The sequence below is a fragment of the Agrilus planipennis genome, unplaced genomic scaffold (genome assembly GCF_000699045.2).
Source record: "Agrilus planipennis isolate EAB-ADULT unplaced genomic scaffold, Apla_2.0 scaffold58, whole genome shotgun sequence".
Classification (NCBI taxonomy): Eukaryota; Metazoa; Arthropoda; class Insecta; order Coleoptera; family Buprestidae; genus Agrilus; species Agrilus planipennis.
This window is the reverse complement of record NW_020438916.1, coordinates 1,199,740-1,225,566: the sequence shown is the minus strand read 5'-3', so window position 1 is coordinate 1,225,566 and position 25,827 is coordinate 1,199,740. Positions and strand designations below refer to the sequence as shown.

Below are 25,827 nucleotides of genomic sequence, written 5' to 3'. Positions count from 1 at the left end.
AATTTGTAGGCGATCACTTCAGAAGTATAGATACCTATAATTCAAAGCTAAAGATTCAAATTGGGCACATACTTGCTAGAGTTATGAACGAATTTAGAAAATTTTGTTCTTTTCCCCTTATGTTAAAAAATATTCTGACATTACGAGGATAAATGAACGATTTTAAAGTCAAATAACTTATTGGTTTTTAATTACATATTTGTATCTCATCTCAAACGATACAAAATCGTTCCAATTAATGTTCTGTTCAATGTCTAGTTGATAATTAATTAAATGTAAGCAATGGTAGGATTTTAAAGTTTTAGGCATTTCGATGTACTAGGAACCCAATCGTTGCAATAACTTTTGTTTTTTTTTTGTAGGGAGATATACATGTGTTGGACTCAGAAATCGTTAGTTCTGTACCGTATTGTACAATTTAGAGTGCTAATCAAATATATACATATTGATTGTATTTTTAGTTTTAAGTTTANATATGTTAAATTTTGGTCTAAAGGTAGACTATACAAAAATGGGTATTACTATGATAATATATTGATTGTATCTTTAGTTTTAAGTTTAATTTTTATAACCGGCCCTGCGCACAAGTAACTTCGATTACTTCTGCAGGATTTACTATGTAATAACATGTATCTATCTGGTTAAATATATTATTATTATTATCTTTTGGGCGTGGAAACCATGTCTTCCTATAGTTTTGGAAGTTTGATAAAAAACCCAACCCATAGCTAAACGAATCAATGAAAAAATAAGTATTCATTTTGTGGTTCAAATTGTTGTAAACAAAATAAGAGCCCCCGGTTAATGTTTTATTCCGTTAGATTTGTTCATGTTTTTCTATAAGGACTTTTTTACTTGAATCTTTAGAATTATGTTACAGTTGTCGTGGTCAAGTCCTTCGTATTGTTTACGGAAATGTGAACATAATGGTTTCCAAGCCCAATATATACACACATATTAAACATAAACGTTCTGTATTCCTCTACAGCAAAAAGTTATTGCACCGGTTGGATCACTCCAGCTTGATATATAGGATGAGGGCTTCTAGTACCTACATCTAAATGCACGTTAACTTAGAAATCTTGCTGCAGTACGTCACCGTCTGAGACGTATTGAAGCAGAAATTACGCGTGTTTACCGTTTAAAAGAAGTTCGTCTTAATCTGCAGCTTCGAAGGGACGTATTAAAGTAGCGACCTTCAATGTTCGGGTCAATGTCTTTGACTTCTCATTGTTTACATTCGGTTAATTATTAATTACACATCAAAGATGGCATGACATTGATCAATTTGGTAACATTTATTTATTGAGATATGAAGAGAAACCAATGAGTATTTGACTTTGGAAATCGTCCACTTATACCATCTATCACCCTGTTTATAGTTTCATCAATAACAAGTATCTTCAAATGAGGAAGACGAAGAAAGCTAGCAAGTTAAGAATAATTTTACATGTTAATGTACCTTGTGTATCTTCCAATGTCCCCGGTTTTTTTTTTTATTTTGCAAAAATATTTCGAATGAATTGGAAGACAAAAGACCAGAGGTGAATAGTGTCCGGATATATCGAAAACTATTTGTGTAGGTATCCAAGGCTGCATCCGAATTCATTGGGAAAAATATATTCGTTATGTGTTCGCCAGGTAGTTCATAAAGTATCCATAACTAGATACATTTTGCAGCTAAAAGCATCCGCATCTTGTATCCGGTATCCAAAGGACCTTACCGGTATTCGTATCCGATATCTGGATACATTTTACCGGTATTCGAATCCAGCTCTGTTTCATACCTATCCTCTGTGAATACGTACTCTCCTGGGTACTTAAATGAACACTAGGTATTAGAATCAGAGTAGGTATATGCACCTACAGGTACGTATCAAAAAATATTTAACACCTATTTATATAATATAAGGATTATAAGAAAAACAAAGAACAGAACTAGATATTGTATGTAAAGGGTTTAATGTAATTTGTTCGTAATGGTACTCGTCATATGTCTTTTGGTTTTAAATGTGAGGCCAGGCGACAGGTGAAGTCGTGCCAATTCAAATTAAAAGAAGATTACTTATATGTATCCATTTATATAGATACATATATAAATGAAATACCTATGTGGCTACTGTGTGCTAAGTGTGGCGCCTGTAGTGAAATTTACGAGGGACATAGCGGACTGCTAAGCGTGCTAAGCCAAGGCTACGGTACATGTACATTTAATATATCGCACACACACGATACACACATAAAATACGACGTACCATAACTACATATGCGGCAAGAAAATTTAGGCGCCACTCATCTCTATCAAGCGCTATCACCGACGATCGAGTACCATCGTGTGTCTCTTGCTTACTCAGTCAGTTACAATCGAACCTTTGTCAGTATAGGGTTATTTAAGCTGACGATATACCTGTTTGATATCATTCAATACGTGAACTCGTTTAATTTCAACCCTTCATTACGACTTTGGCCCTGAACACGCGTCGAACTCTAACCGACGCTTTGTGAACCACCAATGCGGTTCATAAGAAGCGTAGCGGCAATATCAACCCCCGGTGAATAATCGGTTAAGTTTTATTTTAAAAGTTCACGCAACTACGGTAAAAAAATTAAACTTTTAGTAATGGCATCAACAATCGTGCTCTTTGCTTTCGGACTTGCTGCGGGTTATCAACAGTGCGCACAGTGGAAAGAAATTTTACCCTGCAGTTGTCGCAGTGAAATAAACAGTACCTTCATTACAGTCAATTGCGATGGGTTAAAATCGTATTCGCACGCTGTTCAAGTCCTCCAAAATAAGTTTTCGGCGAAAGACAAAATTGTCCTTAAAATATCTAACTCCCAACTTGATGACCTACCCCTTCATACTTTCAAAGAACTGAACATTAGTTTGGAAAATCTGAAGTTAAACTACGATGATTTAAGGTAATTTTTCTAGGTTTAGTTAATATTTATCGAAAAGAGAATTGATTTATGATTCATTATGCGGTAGTTTTGGGCAAAGTGATCTCTTATGAGATAAATGCGCCTTTTTGTTAAATAAAAAATGAAAATTTCAAATTAAAACAGACACAGTGATAGGGTAAAGTAGTAAACAAACAGGTGTCTTTGTATATTTATCCACACGTACACAGTTTTATGCGTATTTGTATGGACGACATGTATATTTGTAAATTTTAAGCACTAATATTCGTCTAAGAATAATTTGGGAACTGTATTAGTATGGTAAAGGATGTTATAAGATAGACGAATAGACGAATAGAAAAACTTTTCACAGCTACAAGCGTTATAAATTTTGGTAGGAAACATAAGTAAAGAAAATTTCAGGTTATTTAGGCAAAAAATTGCCGAAAGTGTAATTAAAAAGGAATTACTTTTACGATTATCGCAAATTATATTATTACGTTATTTGATGGTCAGACACAAACAGATAAATGTTAAAATTTGACTGTTGTTTTACACTGTAGAAATTCATTGAAAACAGAAACTGATAATGGTAGACATATCCAAATAGTGTACGTGTTTATGAACATTTGAATTAAACCATAAAAGTATATTATGTATTTCAAAGCAAACATATCAAGACTTGGTTGTTTACATATGTAAATCGTAATATTTTCTGTAAATTTAACTTATCAATTTGTACAATAAGTTTTGTGGATATATCCGTAATAAAACTTCTTATATAATAAACAGATAGAAAGCGACTTAAGATTATTTTAATAACATTCCCATTAATCGTAAGGTTATGGAGATATTGTTGCACAGAATTGTCCAATATTACCTTTCCTGTAAACGAAAATTTTGATATGTATTATTAAAAAAAAAATACTTTTGATGTTGTGTATATGTTCCAACTTTGCCAAAACATGTGTCACGAGTGTGTTAAATGTAGGTTTCCTTGTACAAATATTTAATCTTACGACTTTTGTTCAGCACTATCGAGTTTTTGATAACAATAAGAAAACAAAACAAAATCTAAAGTTAATAGAAAACGTGTTTATTTAAATAGGAAATTATAGTAGGTAACCAAGTATTTAATATATAAAAATGTTTGGAATTTATTTAAGTAAGAGCGTAACTTTTGGATTGCGCCAACATTAATGGTATCTAACATGAGGGGTTTGCGCACCCTATTGGTACACCTTATAGTGTACTTAATGTAGTCTTACGGTTCTATTTTGACCCTATTTTACTAAATTATTTAAATTATCTATATAGCATTCACCGCTTATAATTTTATTCTAACAAACCTTAGTTTATATCTACCCTTAACCAACTGTTTGAGGTTAGAACGCACAATTTCCGCTATACCAATAGTCACCACTTTATTTAAAAATGAATTTTATTTTGCATTTTGGTAATCCTAGTTTTCATAATAGTATTGATTAAGTTCAAATTTTTGAATTATTTGCTTTTGATGTTTTATAATTTTTTGGTGAATTTTAAAGTGGTCCTGTGGAATAAACTAAAATATTACGTGAGGTTAAAGGTTTCCTGATTATGAAAAGTATCTTTTTATAATAAAAAAACATTAACTATCGGAACACATTCTACTACTTAGAAATGGAAAATGTAAGGTGGGGTAAGCTATTTTTAATCATTATTAATTGCAGAAAAATATTATAAATAAAAGGTTCATTATTTATTGATCAATCACTAAAAAATATGGATTAAAAAGCTAAAAAAAATGTTTCTCGGCAATTTTTGATTTCCCTCGACCTGAATGATCTTTTGTTAGCATCTTCAACATCCGCCAATTGTTGGCTAGAGCCACATTAAAGCACAATTATCGTATCTGTAAATGATAATTATTGTACCAAATAACTCATTTTATGTTGTATCCATGTGGTCACAATTCAACCAATTCGTGTATTTTACGCATATACGAATGAATTGAAAAAACTTCAGAGTTTACGTATTTTATTAGCCTAAATACAAATCCAATTGTATGCTCTATTAAAAATGTCAACAGCGGAAACTGTGAATTTATTTGTTTATTTACCGATGTTAATACGTTTGTACCTACGCCAACGTTAAATAAGGATATAATTTTGCGAAATTTCTGTGAATATACGTCAGTGACAAATTGTGGGTGTAATATACTGAATCTACAAAATATTTAACAAACGTTTTATCAAACGAATAACATAATAGTAGGCACTTATAGCATCGTATAAAACAATGTAGCACCATTAGATACGTATAACCATATTAGGTAAATTTCTATTAATTAAAAAGTTAAAACGAAATGCTCGTAATGATTTTGATTATTGCGTTAGTTTTTAGAGCTGTCTACCTCAAAACCAGAAAATATGATTCTCATCATTTACGTATTTGTCAGATCATTAAGGCTGATTATCACAAAAGATTTTGCTGAAAATGTGTGTAAAACGTTGATTTCTTCGTTTCAATTCTCCTTTTTCGAAATAATTGCCACTAAAATAATATACAGTAGATGCTTTCTTAAACACTTTGCGAGTTTTTAGTAGTGATAGTTCTGCAGAAATTAGTGTTATTATTATATATTTACAATTGTTGAAGCCATTAGGTTTTAATGAAACTTTGTTGTCACAAATTATTTATGAATTCTAAATTACTGCATACAGTGTAGCAAACGCCATCTGTGGGATTCGACACTAATTGTGACTTTATCAATAAAATTTTGACAAGCTTTTTCTTAGGCATCTATATGTTTTTATCACGTAGTCAGCGGTCAGGTCGATTTCCTCAAGCCGAAAAAAACATTAGTGAACAACGGCGAATTTCTACAGATGGCATTCACTAATCTATCTGCAGTTATTTATTCAACGTTTTTTATTAGCAGCAAGTAGCATGGTCTGTCGAACTGTCTAATGAAAACTAACCATCGCGATCTACATTTTGGCAGGTCCCTGGTCAAGTATTTATTGCTTTAGATCAAGTGCTTCTTATTGAACACTTGTGAAAACTTCAAATAGAAATTTTCCACTATACTGAATTTGAGGAAAGATGCACCTGAGAGTTATAAACTTTTAAGAAAAGTATAACTAATTAATTTTTTGTATTTTTCTATAAAAATAGTATTAAAACAAGGAAGAAAAACCACTTGTAATCATCAAAATATTTTTTCCTTTTAATTTGCCATACCAATATATGTATAATTAGAGGAAATCAAAGCAACCTACACTAGCGAAATTACTACTCTCAAAAGGTATGTAACCTTAAACAGAAAACAAATTATTGAAGGTTAGGTTATGGTTAGGTCTGGTTGCTCTTTTTTGAAATTTAGGATTTTAATTTTTTGTGTATTATTAGGTACCTAAATAGAAAAATAGTTTTTCGCTTCGATATGGTATTAGGTATGATATTTTGATTAATACAAACGTTTTTCTTGTGTTGAAGTTTAAATGCTATTTTTTGTCGAAATGTCTAAACAATTAATAACTTATTAATGTTTGGAAAGGACATTTAAAGGCTAATTTATAAACGTATCAAAAAGTCGATTAAATAAAAACAAACTTGGAATTTGCGGAACTACATGTTAAGACGAGTGAGTGTGGCTGAAAGTACTGAGAATTAGGGTTATCATTGAAGGACCTTATTATATAAAATTTAACGCACTAAATACGTATTTTTCTCATATCTATTACACATTTCCAAAAAGTCGTGAAAAACAAACTGTAGTTTTTTAACCATTTTATGTAAAATACGCATGGCAACTTGAACTGAAATATGTATTTTACTAATTTTTATGACCTTTTTTTGAAAATGTCGCAAAAATAAACTTTTAAGTTTTTTCAACACTTTATTACAATTTTTCAGTTTCACTGAACCAAAATGTATATAATATATTGTTTTAAAAACTTTTCAAGAAAAACACGAAAATACAAAACAACTAATTCTAAGTCTTTTTGAAAGGAGTTTTTCTTGTAAATATAACTTGAACTAATACGTACATATTGTTCTCATACATATTACGCTTTTAGAGAAAATAGACTATTATTATATTTTTCAGCATTTTGTCATAGGTTGAGAAACATCCTGAATTGTAGCAACTTTTATTACCCTCAAATGCAATTTTTCTTATACTTTGACTCACGTTGATAACATTTTCATTTTACATATATATTTACTAGACATAGATAACTTTTGTAAACGTTTGACACTCCATTCGGATTTTTAAATCGTGCACTGTATTGCTAAAACAGTTCCTTTGGCGTTGTGGCGTTCTCAAACATTTGCACCCCTAAGCTGTCTTTCATTCGCCCCTCCTACCTAAAAAATTTTTACGCGTTTTAGAAGGGATGGAAAAAAGCCACTGGCTTGTTTTCTACATATTCTTAAGTTTTGACGAAGAACTAAAGGACACATTTCAGTGATGAAAAGAATTCTTCTTGGTTTTGCTAAAATGCAAAAAAAAAACGAACAAGATCAAGTTGAAGAGTAAGACCGAACGAATAAGACTAAGACTGAACATGCAATACTAAGACCAAGTACGTAAGACTAAACTTCCGCTGGATTTATGATTATCTATATGAAGCAAGTTTTCTTTACTAGATGTTAACACTAAATACAAAAAAAAGAAACTTTACCACTGTTTTAAAAGAGACCTAGAAGAGGGCCCGGAGTAAGTGCTCTTTGTTCTGGTTTGAATAACACATCGTTGCAATATGGAAACAAACTAATTTTTTTTCATTCAAGTACTTTGTACTAATTTGTTCACTAAAAGGTCAATTTATATGTTAGAGGAAGGGTGAATTTGTGCAGACCAAGATTGAGTCTATATCAGCAAGATCAAAACCAAGACTAGAAGTATTTGAGTAAGAGTCTTGACCAAAACCGTATAAGCAAGACTAAGGCTGACCCCTCATTACTAACACGTTTACCCATTACAAACTGAAAACGAAAAAAAACGAGAAACAAATAAAAATAAAAATGCTTAAGACGGCATGCGCCTTTAGTTCATCGACGTTGCGTTTACGCTTAATATTTTGAGGATTTCTTACGGAATGAACTCGAGTAAACTAATCGATCTTCATCTCAAGAAGCTAACTATGCTGGAGAACTGCCGAAGATCAACATTTTTTGTTTGTTATTAATCGTAACTATAAATAATCAACAAACAAATTTTTTGGACAGTATTGTATTTTCCCTAGTTATTATATTATTGCTTCTTTAGGGATTAAATTAAGTTATATCTATGTATACACAGATATGAAGTGTATGTCTGACGGATTAAAGTTTCCAAAACGCCAAGTTTACGGAATTTCTTTGATAAACGGCCTCATTACGTACACACATATGCATAACTTTATTTAAATACATACGGATAGGTGGAATACGTCGCGCACATACATAAGCATGAATGTTTGTTGTATATTATATACGAATTTACGTGTAAATGTAGGATGTTATTGATGAGACTTGTAGACATTCTTAAGATGCCGTGGATATTTTGCAAGGTGATCAGGGGAAATGTGGGCAAACCTGATACAATAATTTTATTAGTCACAAGTTATGTATGCTTTTTATAAAATTTATGAGGCCGACTTGACATTTTTCAGAGTTAATGGGGCATTCAGGAATCTAAAAGAACAACAACAAAAAGTATTTTGGAAGCCTACGTAATCGAGATGCCTTTTAAAATTATGGATCACCCTAATTAATGTCCGTTTCAAAAGGTGTTTAAATACATAAAATTCAAGGAATGCATTTTTTTAGTAATTTATTCTATATATTCATGTTGACTATATTAATTATCGGATATACAATAACATTTGCGCTTAGATATACATCTTTCTAATTTATGACAATAGTTTAAGTTATGTGGCTGATGAATGAAAAATTTAAACCATAAATTTTCCAAACCGGCTATTTAGATTTATATTTTTTAAACTACATTTTAAATGCCACTTTATGAAATTTGCGAAAACATTATTAGGATATCAATAAAATTAACAATGATTTGCTTAAAACGTATACTTTGGAGTTGATGAATCAAAAGAAAATAAAACACAGTGGCTTATTGTTTTAGCAATAACCAACATTTAATAGATACTATACATGTAGAACAAGTTTTCCTAAGATTCAGGGTACCTGTACAATAAGAATATTTTGTTTAAAAAAGCATTTGTTGACAGTTAACCGATAAATAATTGCAAATTAAATAAACACTTAACCAATCAGATCCAGTATTCTTTTCTGCAAGTACTACATCACTTATTTACTATGAAATATTTAATTCTATTTAAGTAACAATTACATTTCAAACGTTTTTGGTATTAAAAAAGAATCAATTTCTTCGAATAGCCAAAATAGTAATATTTTTTTCAGTTTTATTGTCTCTTTTTACTCTTAATAAGTTCACAGGACCGTCTTAGTCCTTTTATTTGAAGAGATGAGATATAATCAAAGAACAAAAAGTTAATGTGAAACAATGAATTGTATTTTTTTTACATAAATATTAATAACAAGAGAAAATTTAAAGACTTCAAGTTTATTCACTCAGTTTATAACTTTTCAGTTCTGAAAATGTTAAAACAAAATCGCTTAACTGTAAAATTGAACGTAGAAACCGTAAATTACATAGGAGAGTGCTTTATTGTTAACATTTGGGATTTAAGTGGTTTAATTTACTGGTAATTGTACAAGTTCTCCTTTATTGTTTTTTAAAAATTAATTTTGTTTCCTTTAATAGTCGTTGGTTCTGTAAAAAAATCAATTCTGAGCTCAGGTACATCACATCTAACGAAAAAGCCAACTATTCTTTTTTTCAATTGTAATATAATGCTCATTAATGTCAACCTTTAATATTAATTCGCTAAAGAATAAACAAAATGAAAAATTTTCAACAGTAATTTTTATTTTTTGATACCGCTAGAAGGTATTTATAAAAAATATAGTCGTACAATCTGATGACAGAAACATGAAAACACGAATTTCTTAATACTTTTGAATTTTTTAACCCTTTCGAAATTCTGGCACAACTATAAACAAAATGGATACGCGGTTGTAATTGTGCTGTTGTCATATTTTATTGTAACAGTATATTTTATAGTAGATAATTTTTAGAATCGATATCAGTAAAAAAAATAAATAAAATAATTCGAAGTGGTCTGTATTCTGTTGAAACTGCCAGACGCGGATTGCGATTTCGATCTTTTTGGATCTCATCAGCGCACGCAGGCAGCTCGACAGAACACAGACCAACTTTTACCTGCTGTCTTAACAGTGCGTTTTAGAAAATACTACAAATGGCGCAGTAAGCGCCATCTGTAGCACGATGCTACATTTTAGGATTACGTATGCTCCAACAAGGTCCACTTGTGTGGATATCTACTTGCTGAAAACGAATCCCGGCGTAGCCAACCTCAACGTGATAGGTACGTTAGCTTAAACGAATAAAATAATTCGAAGTGGTCTGTATTCTGTCGAAACTGTCAGACGCGGATCGCGATTTCGATCTTTTTGGATCTCATCAGCGCGTCGCAGGCAGCTCGACAGAACACAGACCAACTTTTCACCTGCTGTCTTAACAGTGCGCTTACTGCGCCATTTGTAGTATTTTCTTTGTTCAAAAAAAATAAAAGCTGAAACTCGATGAAAAAGCAGATTAAAGTTTTTTTATTTTATATATCATTTTGTAATTAATATGTACATTGCGTATACGGTTTCATTATTTGTAAGTACCCCGTGAAGATAAACATACCCACGTTTCTATGTATACTTTTTCTTTTATACGAGGTTTAATCAAATATAAACAAGACTTTTGGTCTTGAGCGCGCAACATTAATAATGCGTAAGGTTTCCTGCTTCGTGAAGTGTTGTCAATTGCGCAGCGTATTATTATTATTAAATTTTCTGCCATGGAAGGTGTAAAATCAGTAGAAATCTTGAAGAGAATGACTGCACAGTTCAAGGATGAGACGTTTTCACAAACTAGAGTGTTTGGATGGTACAAACAATTTGTGGAGGATTGTGAGAACGTTGAAAACGAAAGCCATGATCGCCAACCCTTCACGAGCATCATCAACGACAATATCGTTCCTGTTAAACATCTACTTTAGAGTGACAGGCGTTGGACCACCAAAAAAAAAATTGCATCTGTGGTTGGTTAACTAAGTTATGGGACCACGTTCTCTATAATTATAAAGTAACTAGGTTGTCCTAAGTTGTGCACCAGGTGGGTTCCTTGCCTTCTAACATCTGAACAGAAATTGAATCGTGCAAAGGTGTGAGCATCTCCTAGCGAAATTTTAAGAAGAGCGAGATACGTTTTTCACTCATGTTATGGTCTGCGATGACACGTGACTACACCACTTTACCTCCGAGTCGAAGCAAGCGAGCAAGAAGTTGATACTGTAAGGGGGACATGGCAAGATTTTGACTACGGTTTTTTTTTGACCAGTGTAACTTGTTGCACCTCAACTTTTTCCATGGTCATAGGACAATTAATGCAACCTATTATTGTATTATATGTGAAGTGAGACTAGCATATCGCCGAAAAGGACGTGATCTATTGATGAGAGAAGTGAAACTTTTTCATGACAATGCCCGTCCTCATATAGCAATCTTGTCAGGAGCAAAATTAAAGCGATTGGGATGGAAAGCACTTAAGCACTCTCCGGATGTGTTGCCCTGTGCCTTTCTGTTTAATCCTCTCAACGAAGCTCGGGGGGGGGGCGAAGATTCAACCACGATGAGGTGGTTGATACCTATGTGCGTAATTAGTTGGAAATAAGTAGTAGTTGCTGCTGAGATACGATCCATTTCGTTCTATGAAGGGGGCCATTTCTAAACTACCTAAACGCTGGGAAAAATGTTTTTAAATCAGCGGATTATATAAAACATTTGCTGTTATTCTTCAAATAAAAAAAAAACAAAATAAAAAGGTCTCGTTTATATTTGGTTCACCATTGTATAAAAAACCCAGATAATAACTGAGATCAGATGAAAATAGAGGTAATAAAAAAGAGTATAAAACAAAATAGGAATGAATTAAAGTAAATGAAAAAACATATTTTTGTCCATATACAAACAAAAAAAATGCCTTACTATTCCGTGATTCTATCATTTGATTGTTTTGGAAAAAATGTGTGTAGTAAGAAATCATTTCACGATTCTACAAAAAAAAATTTCGTAGTTGTGCCAGAATTTTGAAACAGTTAAGAATAATCCCAAAATATTATTTCAGTTTTTGTCATGTTTCTGTCGTCAGTTTGTATTGGTATTTTTTACCAAATGCCTCATAATGTTATACATAACTGGTAGAAAAATTCATTTTTAATATTAAGGGTCGAAATTTGTGAAAATTACAACTGATATTGCTTACAATTAAAAAAGAAATTTGCGCCACTAAAGATTATTTTTTTCCTGAACTGATACTGACAATAAATTATGCCCTATTTTCAACTGACTATGAGTTTCATTGTCATTTATACAGATTTTCTATACCAAAAGCTAAAATAAGTTTCCTTAAGTTTTTGTCAATTTCGGTGTTGAATGTGTGCTACTAATTGTTTTAAAATAACAAAAATATCGAAGAAAAAAGTAAGAATAAAAATGTTAAACCAATATGTTACTTAAACATATTTAAATATTATTTATATTGTAGGTATACCCATTATTATGAAAAATTATAAACTAATATGAATTAGAACTGTGGTTCAAAGTACATAAAACTTAAAAATTAGCAAAGTAATAATGTTCGATGCTTTACTTTCTGATTGACGTAAATTGTGAGGAAACGCTAATAGGAAAACTGAAATTGTGTATTTATGTGTTATACATGCATATGTATAATCTTAATGTGTCTAATTATTTAATCGTTCGAGCTATTCAATAAATTCGTAAACAATATCTTTCAGATAACGTGCATAGCATGGAAATAATGTGGAAGAATAGTATTTTTAATAATTTGTTGTGGCAATAAAGCCGTTTATTAACATTTTTGGTTAAAAACGTTTTAAAAAATTAAGTGAGCAGCACATTATTTTCTTTTTTCGTCCTTGCATACTTTATTATTTCAGTGTTTGGTAATTCTTATCGCATTATCAAAAACTTAAACTAAATGTTCATATTTCACCTTGATACATAGTGTGATTCCATAAAAGGAAATTATATTTAATAGTTTGTTTACTTGGAGAGACTGTCGTTATATACGGTGCATATGCGATGCCATATTAAAGAAATTTCTTGTTTGTTAATTAAGGCGATAGATGTTACAAGGTAATTAGTAGGCATTTGATATTTAAAAATTCTTTAAGCACTTTTACTATCGCGGAACTAATCGTTTTGTTTAATGTTTTAACGCCCACAACAAATATTACAAAACAATAAACTTTCCGTAGAAAAAATCAATTTAAATAGACTTTTGTCGGTACTATTCAAAAGGATAAAGTTGCACCTAAATGTTACTGCATATATAACTAGTTAATAGGCAAACAGTTGTTTATATTAACTGATTACGTGTTTTTCAATAAAATAAATAAATAAACTTCAATTTAGTATAAATTTTACTTATATTCTTGATCAACATCCTGAACTATATACGAGGGTGGATTGATAAGTTTCCGGCCTGACCAAGAAAAACAAGGTTTTTAAAAATTTTTTTTTTTTATTTCTCAACATAATCTCCAAGGCTGATACATTTCTCATAGCGGTGTTCCAGTCTATTAATGCCATCTCTATAGACTGATTCGTCAAGCTCCTCAAAATAACCATTTACAGCTTCGATTACTTCTTCATTGTCCGCAAATCTCTTACCGCCAAGCCATTTTTTGAGATTAGGGAACAGAAAATAGTCACTCGGGGCTAGGTCTGGAGAGTAAGGAGGGTGCGGCATCAATTCAAACTTTAGATCGTTGATTTTAGCCGTCGCAACGATTGACGTGTGCGCTGGTGCGTTATCGTGATGAAACAAGATTTTTTTCTTCGCCAGATGAGGTCGTTTAATTTTCACCTCGTGGCTCAAACGTTGCAATAAGTCTGCGTAGTATTGACCAGTGATAGTATTACCCTTTGCAAGGTAATCAATGTATATAATACCTCTTGCATCCCAAAAAACAGTAGCCATAACCTTGTTCGCCGAAAAAATTGTTTTTGCCTTCTTTGGAGTTGGTTCCCCTGGTCCAATCCACTGTTTAGACTGTTCTTTGGTTTCAGGAGTGTAGTGGTGGACCCACGTTTCGTCAACGGTTACGAATCGACGCAAAAATTCGCTTGGATTACGCTTATACAATGACAAATTTGCGGTAGAAATGTTTTTTCGAATCAATTTTTGGTCGACTGTTAGCAAACGCGGCACCCATCTTGCACAGAGCTTTTCCATATGCAAATGTTGGTGCAAAATATGTTGCACACGTTCATATGACATCTTACAGGTCTCAGCTATCTCACGCACTTTCAATCTGCGGTCTCCCAGCACTATTTGATGAATTTTTTCGATCATATCTGGAGTTGTGACCTCAACGGGGCGTCCTGAGCGAGGCCCATCAGAGGTGCTCACACGACCCTTTTTAAACTCGGAAACCCACTGCTTAACGGTTGAATATGACGGGGAGGATGTCCCCAGTGTTGAGTCCATCTCTTTTTTAATTTCCTTCGGCGTTAACCCCTTCAAATAAAAGTATTTGATGACAGCACGATTTTCCTGCTTTTCCATTTTTACGAAAACCACAGAGGCGTCTTGTTCAGCGTGCTGTCAAACCTACACTAGCAAGGAGATCGGGCTGAAACTATAGCTACAAGCTATCCAAGGATGGTACTATAGAATGTCACCTCAAGGTAGGCCTAGTGGCGTCATCTCTTGGTTAGGCCGGAAACTTATCAATCCACCCTCGTAATATAAAATATAACAATATAGGTACTATTTCAAGAAAATCTGAATTGGTTATACTAAACGAGACCTTTACGAAATTAATTAATAAATCATAGTTTTGCTTAGTTGGGATGAACTTTTTTGTTACAAGAAATGAATCATATCAATAAACGTATGAAAATATTAACACCAATTTGAAATAAATTAAATAGTACATTACGTATCGAGGTCTCAAAGTAAGGCGAACACGTAGTCCGATGTATTTACGTTTCAGACAGAGGTACGTATACTATTTTTGTTATATTGGGTTGTTCGGAAAGTCATTTCGTTTTTTCCCGACAGAGGATTTAATTGTATTCTTTTGCACCCAACTTCACATTTAAGCCGTATAATTTTTATATGCTTTGAGAGCTCATATAGCAAGGCTTGTGTGTGAAAAATTCCAATTAATTCTACGCAGTAGTTTTTGGTTGGTGCCCTTTTAAATATGGAGAGCGATAAGCAGCATTTTCGACATATCTTACTGTTTTACTACAGAAAGGGTAAAAATGCTGTTCAAGCCAGAAAGAAATTGACTGATGTGTATGGAGAAGGTGTGTTGACAGTACGCCAGTGCCAGAACTGGTTCGCTAAATTTCGATCCGGCAATTTTGATGTCGAAGATGCACCACGTTCGGGAAGGCCGGTTGAAGCTGATAAAGACGCGATAAAGGCATTAGTTGATGTGAACCGGCGAATAACAACACGTGAGATCGGATTGAGGTTAAATTTATCAAATTCAACAGTTTATGACCACTTGAAAGGCCTGGGATTATCCTCGAAGCTCGATGTATGGGTTCCCCATGTTCTCACAGAGAGAAATCTGTGTCGCCGCATTGACGTCTGCGATTCGCTTCTCAAACGTCACGAAAATGATCCGTTTTTGAAGCGCATCATCACTGGGGACGAAAAATGGGTTGTATACAACAACGTCAAACGCAAGAGGTCATGGAGCAAAAAAGATGAACCGGCTCAAACCATTTCCAAAGCCGATATTCACCAAAAAAAGGTGATGCTGTCTGTTTGGTGGGATTTTAAAGGAATCGTTTTTTTTGAGCTTTTACCGGATAACACAACGATTAATTCGGAAGTCTACTGTCATCAGCTGGACAAACTGAATGATGCACTTCAACAGAAAAGGTCAGAACTAATCAACAGGAAAGGTGTAGTGTTTCACCAAGACAACGCGAGACCTCACACAAGTTTGGTCACTCGCCAAAAGCTTTTACAGCTTGAATGGGATACAATGCTACACCCACCATATTCTCCAGACCTGGCACCATCGGATTATTATTTGTTCCGGTCACTCCAAAATTTTTTAGACGGTAAAACCTTCACCTCAAATGAGGAGGTCAAAAACCTCCTCGATCAGTTTTTTGCCAGCAAAGACCAAAAATTTTATGAGCGTGGAATTATGCTACTACCAGAAAGATGGCAAAAGGTGTTGGACCAGAACGGTCAATATATAATTTAATAAAATATTGGTTTATTATACGAAAACTGTCTTTCATTTCCACAAAAAAATTACTTTCCGAACAACCCTATAGAATTTTCAGAGACATTCGACTCAATATCATTTCTCGAAATATTTGGATTGTTACTTGATTTTAATGTTTTATCTTAGATCTTATATCTAAATTATCGTCTAACGGTTGACTTCTACGCATGCTCATTCAATTTCAGCGCATGCGTTTAATGACTGTTTCATTTCGTTCCAGCTTAAAATTGGTTAGAAAAACAGACTTTTTATCGCAGTTTCGTGGTACGAAAAGCGAGTTTTTCACTCAAGTATGACAAAAAAGTATATTATGAGTTAAATAAAACACTAAAAAGCAAAAACCAAACAAAGGCAATAAAAAAAATCAAACGAGTTTCGATACCTAAAATGTCATTTTTAGTTAGAATCTTTTAAAGGTTTTGTGTAAAATTTTGGGTTTTATTGTATTATTACGTATGAGTTGTTACATAAAAATCTACAGAGGTTACGCGTTAAATTATATCAGCGGTAAGATAGATTCAATTATATGTCACTTTTGAAAAATCAATTAAACAGCGATATGTATATTTCTTTTATGGAAAGTCCAATAAAAATGAGAAACAGGCATCGCATGAAGCAAATTGAATATCGAGGTCGTAGGTTATCTCGAACATTTCCAATTGCCACTAGCAGATTATCAAACACAACGTGAATCCTTCTCTACAGTAGGTGCTTCAAATACATGTATCCATATAGTACGGTTAAATGTATAGCATACACATATGTAGAGGCTTAAGTTGTTGTTTTGATGTGTGATATATGTTTGGGTATTAAATTAAAGAAAACTATGTATTTTAAAGCTACTAGGTACACGTATGTAAAGTGTTTGGAGTTTAAATAAATAAAATTGTTCCATTTGTTCTCAAATAGTTCCAGCAAAATGCACTCGGTGACAAAAAGCAAATATAATTCAAATGCAATTAAAGCGAATTGACTGCGAAATTTATAATTGATAATTGAAAGCCTACTACTTATTAAATTTTATTAAAAGGTTAAAACAATAATGGACAGTCAAGGTCGTACTTTTCTAGATGTTACTAGGAAATTTTGACAATTGTCGTCTGAGATTGACATGACAGAAAGGACAGGATTCTAGTCGAAATTTCCTATATATTCGGTCATCATCAGTGGTCTATTATAAAATTTATTTAATTTGTTGAAAGGTTCAAAGAATTGCGCTAAAATAGTAATTGCTTTAGCAGTTAAGAATGATTACAATGACTTCTCTTTGCCTACAGTTTTAATTTGTCTCAGGATGTAGCCATTTTTTGCATGACCTTCAATTGAAGCAATTGTTAAACACAGTTAAAATGTCTTTATCCAAAACAGTCACGTTCCTGATAAAACAAAATTTTTAATTTAATGTAATAATTTAAGGACAAGCAACAACATTCTCAACTTTTCCTTCGTATATCATAGATAATATGCATTCAAATATACAATGAAATTCACTTATAACGAACATGCTTATTACGGACATCCGACTTATCAACGTGCTACTTTCAATATAATGTACCAAATATCGGGGTCCGAAAGTCTAAAACGAGTGAATATAAACTAATTTTCTATCCATAATTTTGATCTCTCTATAATTAATAAAAACAAAAAGATTGTGAGCACATGCGACTCCATTCTTTTTTAGCGAACTTTGATGTACTTGCAGTAGTGGCGGGTTAAGAATCGAGCTTAGGATTATTATATTATTCTATTATATGGAATCACCAAAGGGTGGTTTGAAAAATATGATGTGGTGTAAAAAAATTCGTACAAGTACCTTCAGCCGTCTTTTCATATAAATAAAAAATTTACCCAATATAAATCCAATAAATACAATTTCAGATTTTTGTAGGTGTTACGCTATGTTCAAATGATTTTGAGAGTTTGGTTAGTTTAGGACAATTTTCAAAGAAGCAGGAGATATTTTCAAGTAGATGTGGTTGACAGAACATATTCCACACGTTTACTAAATTATTCATTTTTGCTCGTGGGACAAAAAAAGAAGTGAACAGTATAATGTACACTTGTATAATGTACCGATTTTTAAATTCCTCTCGAGTACGTTATAACCGAGTTTTTTGGAATCAAGTTCCTTATCGCATTCTACATTTAATCAGCAAAAATCAGCTTTGTCGGATGATTTTCTTTTCATTCCTTAGTTTTTTCCTTATATTTTCCCGTAGATTCTTATGACGAAAAACGATGTTTAAACAAAAATAAAAATGATTTGGAACGAAAGCAGAAGATTCTTTTTTTCTTTACTTATTCATAAGTATTTAGAGAAATTTGAAAAGTGCAGGTAACCTTTAGACATCATGAATTTATTTAGCACAAAAATGAAATTATATTACATATTAAATCAAAAAATCCCATTTTACTTAAGCTGGCTCTAAAATCCCTACGTCTAGAGAAATTTCGCTAGGTCTGGCAACACCGACAAAAAATCGAACGTGTTAGTGGGCATCCCTCTCTCTCTTACTACTTGCAAAGAGAGGGAGAACTGACGACGGACATTCGATTAGTTTGCCATCTGTTAAATATATCTAGTAGAAGTCATTTTAAAAAGCTTCGGAAGCTAACCTGTTAGTAGCTAGCGACAGTCCTAAAATTGTCATTTCAAAATATTACGGAAGGAGTAGTAAGGATATAAAGCAGAGGATAGCGCAGTGTCGAACCGTCTTTAATAAAAAGAAGTCACTTCTATGCTCGCAAACGGTTAATTTAGAAATTCGAAAAAGATTGTTAAAGATGTACGTTTAGAGCGCGGCGCTGTACGGGTGCGAAACATGGACGGTGTGGGCGGCGGAAAAGAAAAGGTTAGAAGCGTTCGAAATGTGGTGTTACAGACGAGTGATGAGGATACTATGGATAGAGAAAATTAGAAATGAAGTGGTATTAGAAAGAATAGGAGAACTGACTCTATAGAATCTATAAGGAATAGGCGAGATAGGTTGTCCTACCAAGCTTCTCAGGCTTGAAGGTCTATTCAGAGACATGTTAGAGGCAGAAACAGGAGTTAAGATGAGTTGAGGTAGATCTAGAGTAGATAACTGTTCGTAAATACTTAAGGGTGTGGGTTGTTCTAATTTTAGGGAAATGCGAAAATTAGCGCAGAATGGGAAAGAGTGAAGGTGCGTGTCCAACCAGTCGACGACTTTACTAGAAAGATGGCAAAATGATGAGCCCAAGAAACTTCGCTCCAACCGTAAGTTTTACGACACAGCTTTTTACTGTACGTGTGTATTGCTGTGCGGGGGTGCGAACAGAAGTAAAATGTTGGGGCAATGCCCCCCCCCCCCTTAGTGCTCCTCTTTCACCCATAATATGACTGATTTTATACAGAAGTTGAATTAAAAAAATTGAGTGTGCCGTTAAACTTTGGCCTCCTACCAAAAATTATCTTGTTATATACATACATTAAAAGCATTTATTACAATATAATATTTTTAAAGCAAATGTGTGCACAAACATCTGATTTTTAACGTATAAGCTATTGTTTTGATGACCATGACATAAATTCTAATTTATAGTTCATTTTATCAAACGCGTTTTTGAATTTTTAATTTTCCATCACCTTCTCCCGAGTGCTTTTGGACGTGTTATTTAATTTAAATTTAAATAACAAAATACGTGCACAGCAAACAGCGTTATTGTTTAATTAATAACAATTCTTCGATCAACAATACACTTATGATAAAAATAATGATCCTTATACGTACGAAAGAATCATAATCATAACGATATTTACTAACCGTTTACTTGAAAGGTTTTTGATTTTTTGTAATAGAAATTGCAACTTTTGTGAGGAGCTTACATTGTTGTTAAATGCTAGAAGAAGGATAGTTAATAGTTATGTTTATTATATTTTTAAGTTTACACTATGAATTTCTCTAAAAAGTAATATTATGTAAATATTGTTTTCTGTAGTAGGTATTTGCACATAAATTCCTCTTCCCTTTTAATTTCAATGCTAGAAGCCAATATATAGAATAAGTTTAAAATGTATAAATTAAAGGTCATGTCGTTATATATATTTTGCCTTCTGGCCATCTTCAGGAATAAAACAACTACTAATTTAATTACCTGTATTTTCAGTATTAACTATTTTTATATAAGGGTAGTGGGCTGTGGGTGACGATATAACATTCGAGTCTAGCGAAAAGCTTATTTCGAAGTCTATTGACCATTCGTTATTTTTTTTTATTATTTAATGGTTTTTCAATACATGCCAAATACTTCAAGGTCTAAAATTTTTTAACAAATAATCAGATCAATAAATTTAACAGAAATCACTAAAATAAAAAGAATTTAAGAAAAAAAAATAGTTAACTATATAACTATAACTAATGATCAAATGGAGTTCGAAATGAGATCAGTGCTAGATTCCTATATTTGTAGAACCCTCCGCCCCCACAAATAGTTTTTAAATATAAATAATTAATTTGGCGACCCTTGCGTTCCTGAAGATACCCTAAGCAGGCGAAATACCTATAGGGTAATATATTAAAAAAATTGAAACGTTCCGAGTGGTATACTTAATATCTAAATTTAGATATGAATTACATTAAATTCCAAAGCTAAAGTTAGAATAACGGAAATTGTATTCGCTAATAAAGAATTTCTGAAAAATTAAATTTACCGACAGCTAGAATGTGAAACTTCTAAATCGGCATCTGATACACCTTTTACATAAAAATTAACAGATAGATTATACGTGCTTGATCATTTTTCAAACTTCAATGCTTGTGTGACTAAATGTTTAACTAACGTTACTTTTTTGAAGTATTGTTTAATTTGATTTGACACTGCTAACTTCTTACTTCAATGGTGTGACCAAAATAAAAGAAATTAAAACTCATTGAGTCGGATATCAAAATAAAATAAAAGCCAATTGGAAAAATATATACGATGCCGTCTTTATCTCCTTAATCGTAGCGTAGCGTTGTCCTTTCGTGGACCTCTTCAGTTTCGGGAATAAGAAAAAGTCACAGGGGGCCAGATCTATAGAATACGGTGGTTGCGGCTTTATTAGTGTGTTGCTTTTTGATCAAAAATTCGCGCACAAGCAACGATGTGTGAGCAGGGGCGTTATCATGGTGTAAATGTCAATTTTTGTTCTTCCTCTTGCGCAAATTGCGCATAACTTGTAGGTAATATTCCTTATTGACCTTTCTACCCTGTGGCAAGAACTCATGATGCACCACGCCCCTGCAATCGAAGAAAACTGTAAACAAAACCTTCACATTCAACCCAACTTGGTTTTTTTCGATCTTGGCTCGTGCGGCAGCTTCCATTGGGATGATTGAGCTTTGGTTTCCACGTCATAACCATAAACCTATGATTCGTCACCAGTTATGATCCTTTGGAGCAAAGTTGAGTCGTCTCGGACAGAGTCTAACAGTTCCTTCGCAATGTTAATGCGATGCTGTTTTTGGTCGCAATTGAGCAATTATGGCACGAATTTCGCGGCGACCCGTCTCTTGCCCAAATTACTGATATAAAAAGAATGGCAGGAGCTATTCGATATGTTTAGGTCCTCAGCCACTTCTCTAACGGTGATTCAACGATTGGCTAATACCACTGTCTTCACTTCATCAATGTTTTCGTCTGTTGTTGGGCGTCCCGCACGCTCTTCTTTGTTCCATCTTCTCGGTCCTCTGAGAGCATTTTGTACCACCTATAAACGTTGCTTAGGTCCAAGGTAGCTTCACCATATGCCACTGTCAACATTTGGAATGCGTCCGTGTGTTTAATTTTGTTTCTCACACGAAATTTGATACAGATTCTTTGCACCATTTTTTGGAATAGGCAAAAATCGCAGATAAGCCAAAACACGTACAAGCAAAGCAGCTGTTAAAAATTAACTTAACATTCAACATGACCGAACTTGTCGATATAAGTGAGAGACATGAGTACCAACATAACGCCACAAAAAAATCGAAAATCGAATGTACGTAACCGACGCAAATTCAAAATTCGCAATACGCTTTGAATTGACCTCGTATTGGGACCGTCAAATGGGAGGAGCCTAAAAACATGGCGCCGATTAGGGAAAATTTATCGTAGTTCCTGTAGTGTACCGCGTAATTTCCAAGCTTTTAAATTACGATGAAATGATAAATATTGACACAATATGTGATTGGGCTAACACAAAGCCTCGGAAAGGAAATTTCGTTGAAGGTGAGCGTGTTTTTAATGCCAATCACATTATAAAATTCGGAAATAACAAATCCGGAAGCTAGCCTTCAAATTCCGTCAAGTTTACTGCCTACTTTTTACAAACTTCGGATTTAAAAAGTGATTCACGTTATATAATTGGTGAGGTGATTCTGGGTGATTTAAGCAATATCATATCAATGACTTGCACGTGCAAAGCCGATTTAAGAGAACGTTGCAAACACATTATTGCAACTTTGTTGTATTGCAGCAGGTAGGTTCTTAACCTCAAAATACTTATATCGTATCATTAGAATTGTGTTAAATCAATTACACAGGAATAAATAATTTCTCACTTTATAATTTTAGTATGATTCTAGTTTTAAATATTAAGGTTATGGCTGATGGTAAATACTTGCTGAAATATAATCATGTGCATTAAAATGACGTGAACAAATTTTTATTCCGGAATTCACTTCTTTGATACCTACTGCTTTCATCCAAGCTTCTATTAGTTTACTTTTTTCTCTAATTTTCCGAATATATTTTTTACATATATAAAACGGTTAGTTTTTATTGGAAAGTAGTTAATGTAGGTGAAGAGTGAAGATCTATGTCTGAAGTGCTATTGCAGCTTTTCACTGAACATATTAACTTTTTATTTGATTTAACTTTAGAAGAAAACTTCGTCGACTCCATCATCAAAAAAATTTTTACTTTTTTAACGTGTTTTATTATTTTAATAAACAATTTTACAATTTGCGTGCACAGTTCCTATGTAAATTTTTCTCTCATTCGAGTTATAAATTTTGCCACCAGATGGTGTATGCCCATTTGACGGATCCCAATAACATATAAGAGTCTGAGTATAAAGCATATCGTTCTGTATGATGGGGAGAGGGCCCAGATAACAGGGCAATCTGGGCAACGCGGCTTTTTACTGTTAAAAAAGTAAAGATTTTTGATGGATCGGAGAAGCAGTAGAAGGTGATGCTGAAATGGATCTTCATCTGTTACGTACATGCAATTTCCTGTAAAAGACAGTTCGTAAGAACGGTTAGTCCCGACATTTAATGTTATAGATGGGCTTAAATAAAAAAATAAAGTTAAAGTAAAATTCCTATGAAAATGTAATTTCAAAATGTTGAAAAGACGTCATTCTAGGGATAGGGTCAGGGATAAAATTATGTGATGGGGAGAGGCTCAACTTAAAAGCTTCTTAAAAGCTTTACATTGCATTTGCTCGTGTTATACTTATTATTTTATTATTTATACGAAAAGATGACTGAAGGTGGAATTCTTGTACGAATTTTTCTATGTCTTTGACGATTGCAAGTAATAAAATGATCCTTCTTGAGTATCAATAGTGTGTTTCACTATAGGGATAAACACAAGATACTTTGGGCAAAGTTTGCCAATTTTTGTCACATATCGATGAGTAATCCAATCGATGCTAAATTAAAATAACTATTAGCTAAACACGGGAAAAGAAATAGGCGGATAGGGAGATCAATAAAAAAAAACGTTTTTTTTTTTCGCTACCCTACTGTAGGTGTATGTATTACATTGCCTAGTTTGCAAATTTCCCGATTTTAAGCATTCGGTAGCAAGTTGGAGGGGAGGGGAAGAGGATAGGTTAGAAATTTTGAAAATCTCATGGGTTATATTTTAGTCTGTCAAGTTCTAATACGTATGATATCGACAGTTTTTGTTTTGTTTTTATATGGTGGAAAACAGATTAAATTATTTAATAATTCCATTCATATAAAGCTGCCTACACTTAGAATTAATCACAAAGGCTTCAAATCTGAATGATCATTAAAAACCGTTTAGTTTATCTTTGAGACATTATAATCGAATTGGCTCTTTTTTTACGCCTCTTCTAAACGACAAACTCTGTCGGTCAATGAACAATAAACGTTGAAGTATTTGAAATGCGAAAAGTAATAATGCAGGCGAATGTAATGAAATTCTTCCATGAGCTTAATTTGCGGGAACCGTTGCAGGCAGCGGAAGCACTTCCATTTAATTAAGTATTGGAAACACCTAAACTTCTAAACTATGCAATATGTACATACTTAATAAATGTGAATGGTTGGAATATATTTCGGTCTGGCGATTAATAATAGTTTATTTTGAGTAGATAGTTACGTGCAAAGTGTTGACCTTATCTTTAATGCTATTATAGTTTTTACAAGAAAATAAAATAATGTTTTGTGTAACTAAACTAAATAAAACATTTAATAGTCCAAAAGTTTAGAAGTTTAATACTTGTTATTAGTATTGGTTATGAATAGCAATAGTCATAGTAGTAGCAATGATGTTGATAGTGTTAATAATTTGAGAATTATACTGAGTATTATTTTCAAATGTTTCTAACTCTTAGCTATTGGTTGCTAATTTGGTAAAAACAATTAAGATTAAAAATGTACTTCGTTGCTAAAAATCTAAAGTAATGGATCAGTTTCTTTGATTATGATGAAAAATTGTATAACTCGATCAAATTGATATTAACGGAGAAAAGAGAAAAACTGGAAAATTCATCGTTTTCATTTAAATTTCTCCGTTTTAGGGCAGGCAGTAAGTGTAATCTATATCATCTTTATAGGTGGATAGTTTTTTCACAATATCGATTCAAGATTTTCGTACTTTCTTGTTTCAGGGAGCTTCAATCAGCTGCGATTTCAATTTTGTAAACACATTTTGAAAGTAGATGTGTCGATCTAGCAGCATCTCGATTGTTCATTTAAAAGTCCTGCTGAAGTAAAAAAACTTTAAAAAACCTTTCTCTCATTTAAATTTATATCTCCTACTACTACTAATTTACTTTGGGGTGAATGGTGGGCAAACTCATCATCAAAAGGTCGTCAGTCCTAAGACTGGTTGGACACTTCGTTTATAATTCTCAGGAACATTCACCGTCTCGTAAATTAACTAACTAACTTAAATTTCCGCCTGTATCCCATCTATACCTGGTGCCTTATAATTCTTTGTTTTTTAATGCTACATCGAACTCTTCTCTCATTATGAAATAACCTAGTTCTTATATCTCCACACTATCTTCCTTCTCTAATATATCTCCTAACTCATATCCTGCGTATAGGTTCTCCATCTATTCTTTCCACCTTGACCCCCTTCTCTTCTTCTCTAAAATTCCTTTTAATTATATTATAAGCCTCATCCATTTTACCTACTTCAAACTTTTCTTCTACTTCTTTACACCTCATATCAGTCCTCTATTCCTTAGCTGCTCTACACTTTCTAATTATTTCCCACTTTATGACCTTATATCTTTTTTTTT

General features: G+C 32.9%; 1 protein-coding gene across 1 annotated transcript in view; it reads left to right on the top strand.

Annotated features, from left to right (window-relative positions):
• The first annotated feature begins 2,325 nt into the window (after positions 1 to 2,325).
• LOC108739527 (insulin-like growth factor-binding protein complex acid labile subunit) overlaps positions 2,326 to 25,827 on the top strand; it is a 51,358-nt gene continuing 27,856 nt past the window's right edge. The window contains exon 1 of the mRNA XM_018473454.1: positions 2,326 to 2,922. Coding sequence (XP_018328956.1) covers positions 2,621 to 2,922 — 302 coding nt within the window. The 5' untranslated portion in view covers positions 2,326 to 2,620. The remainder of the gene's footprint in view (positions 2,923 to 25,827) is intronic.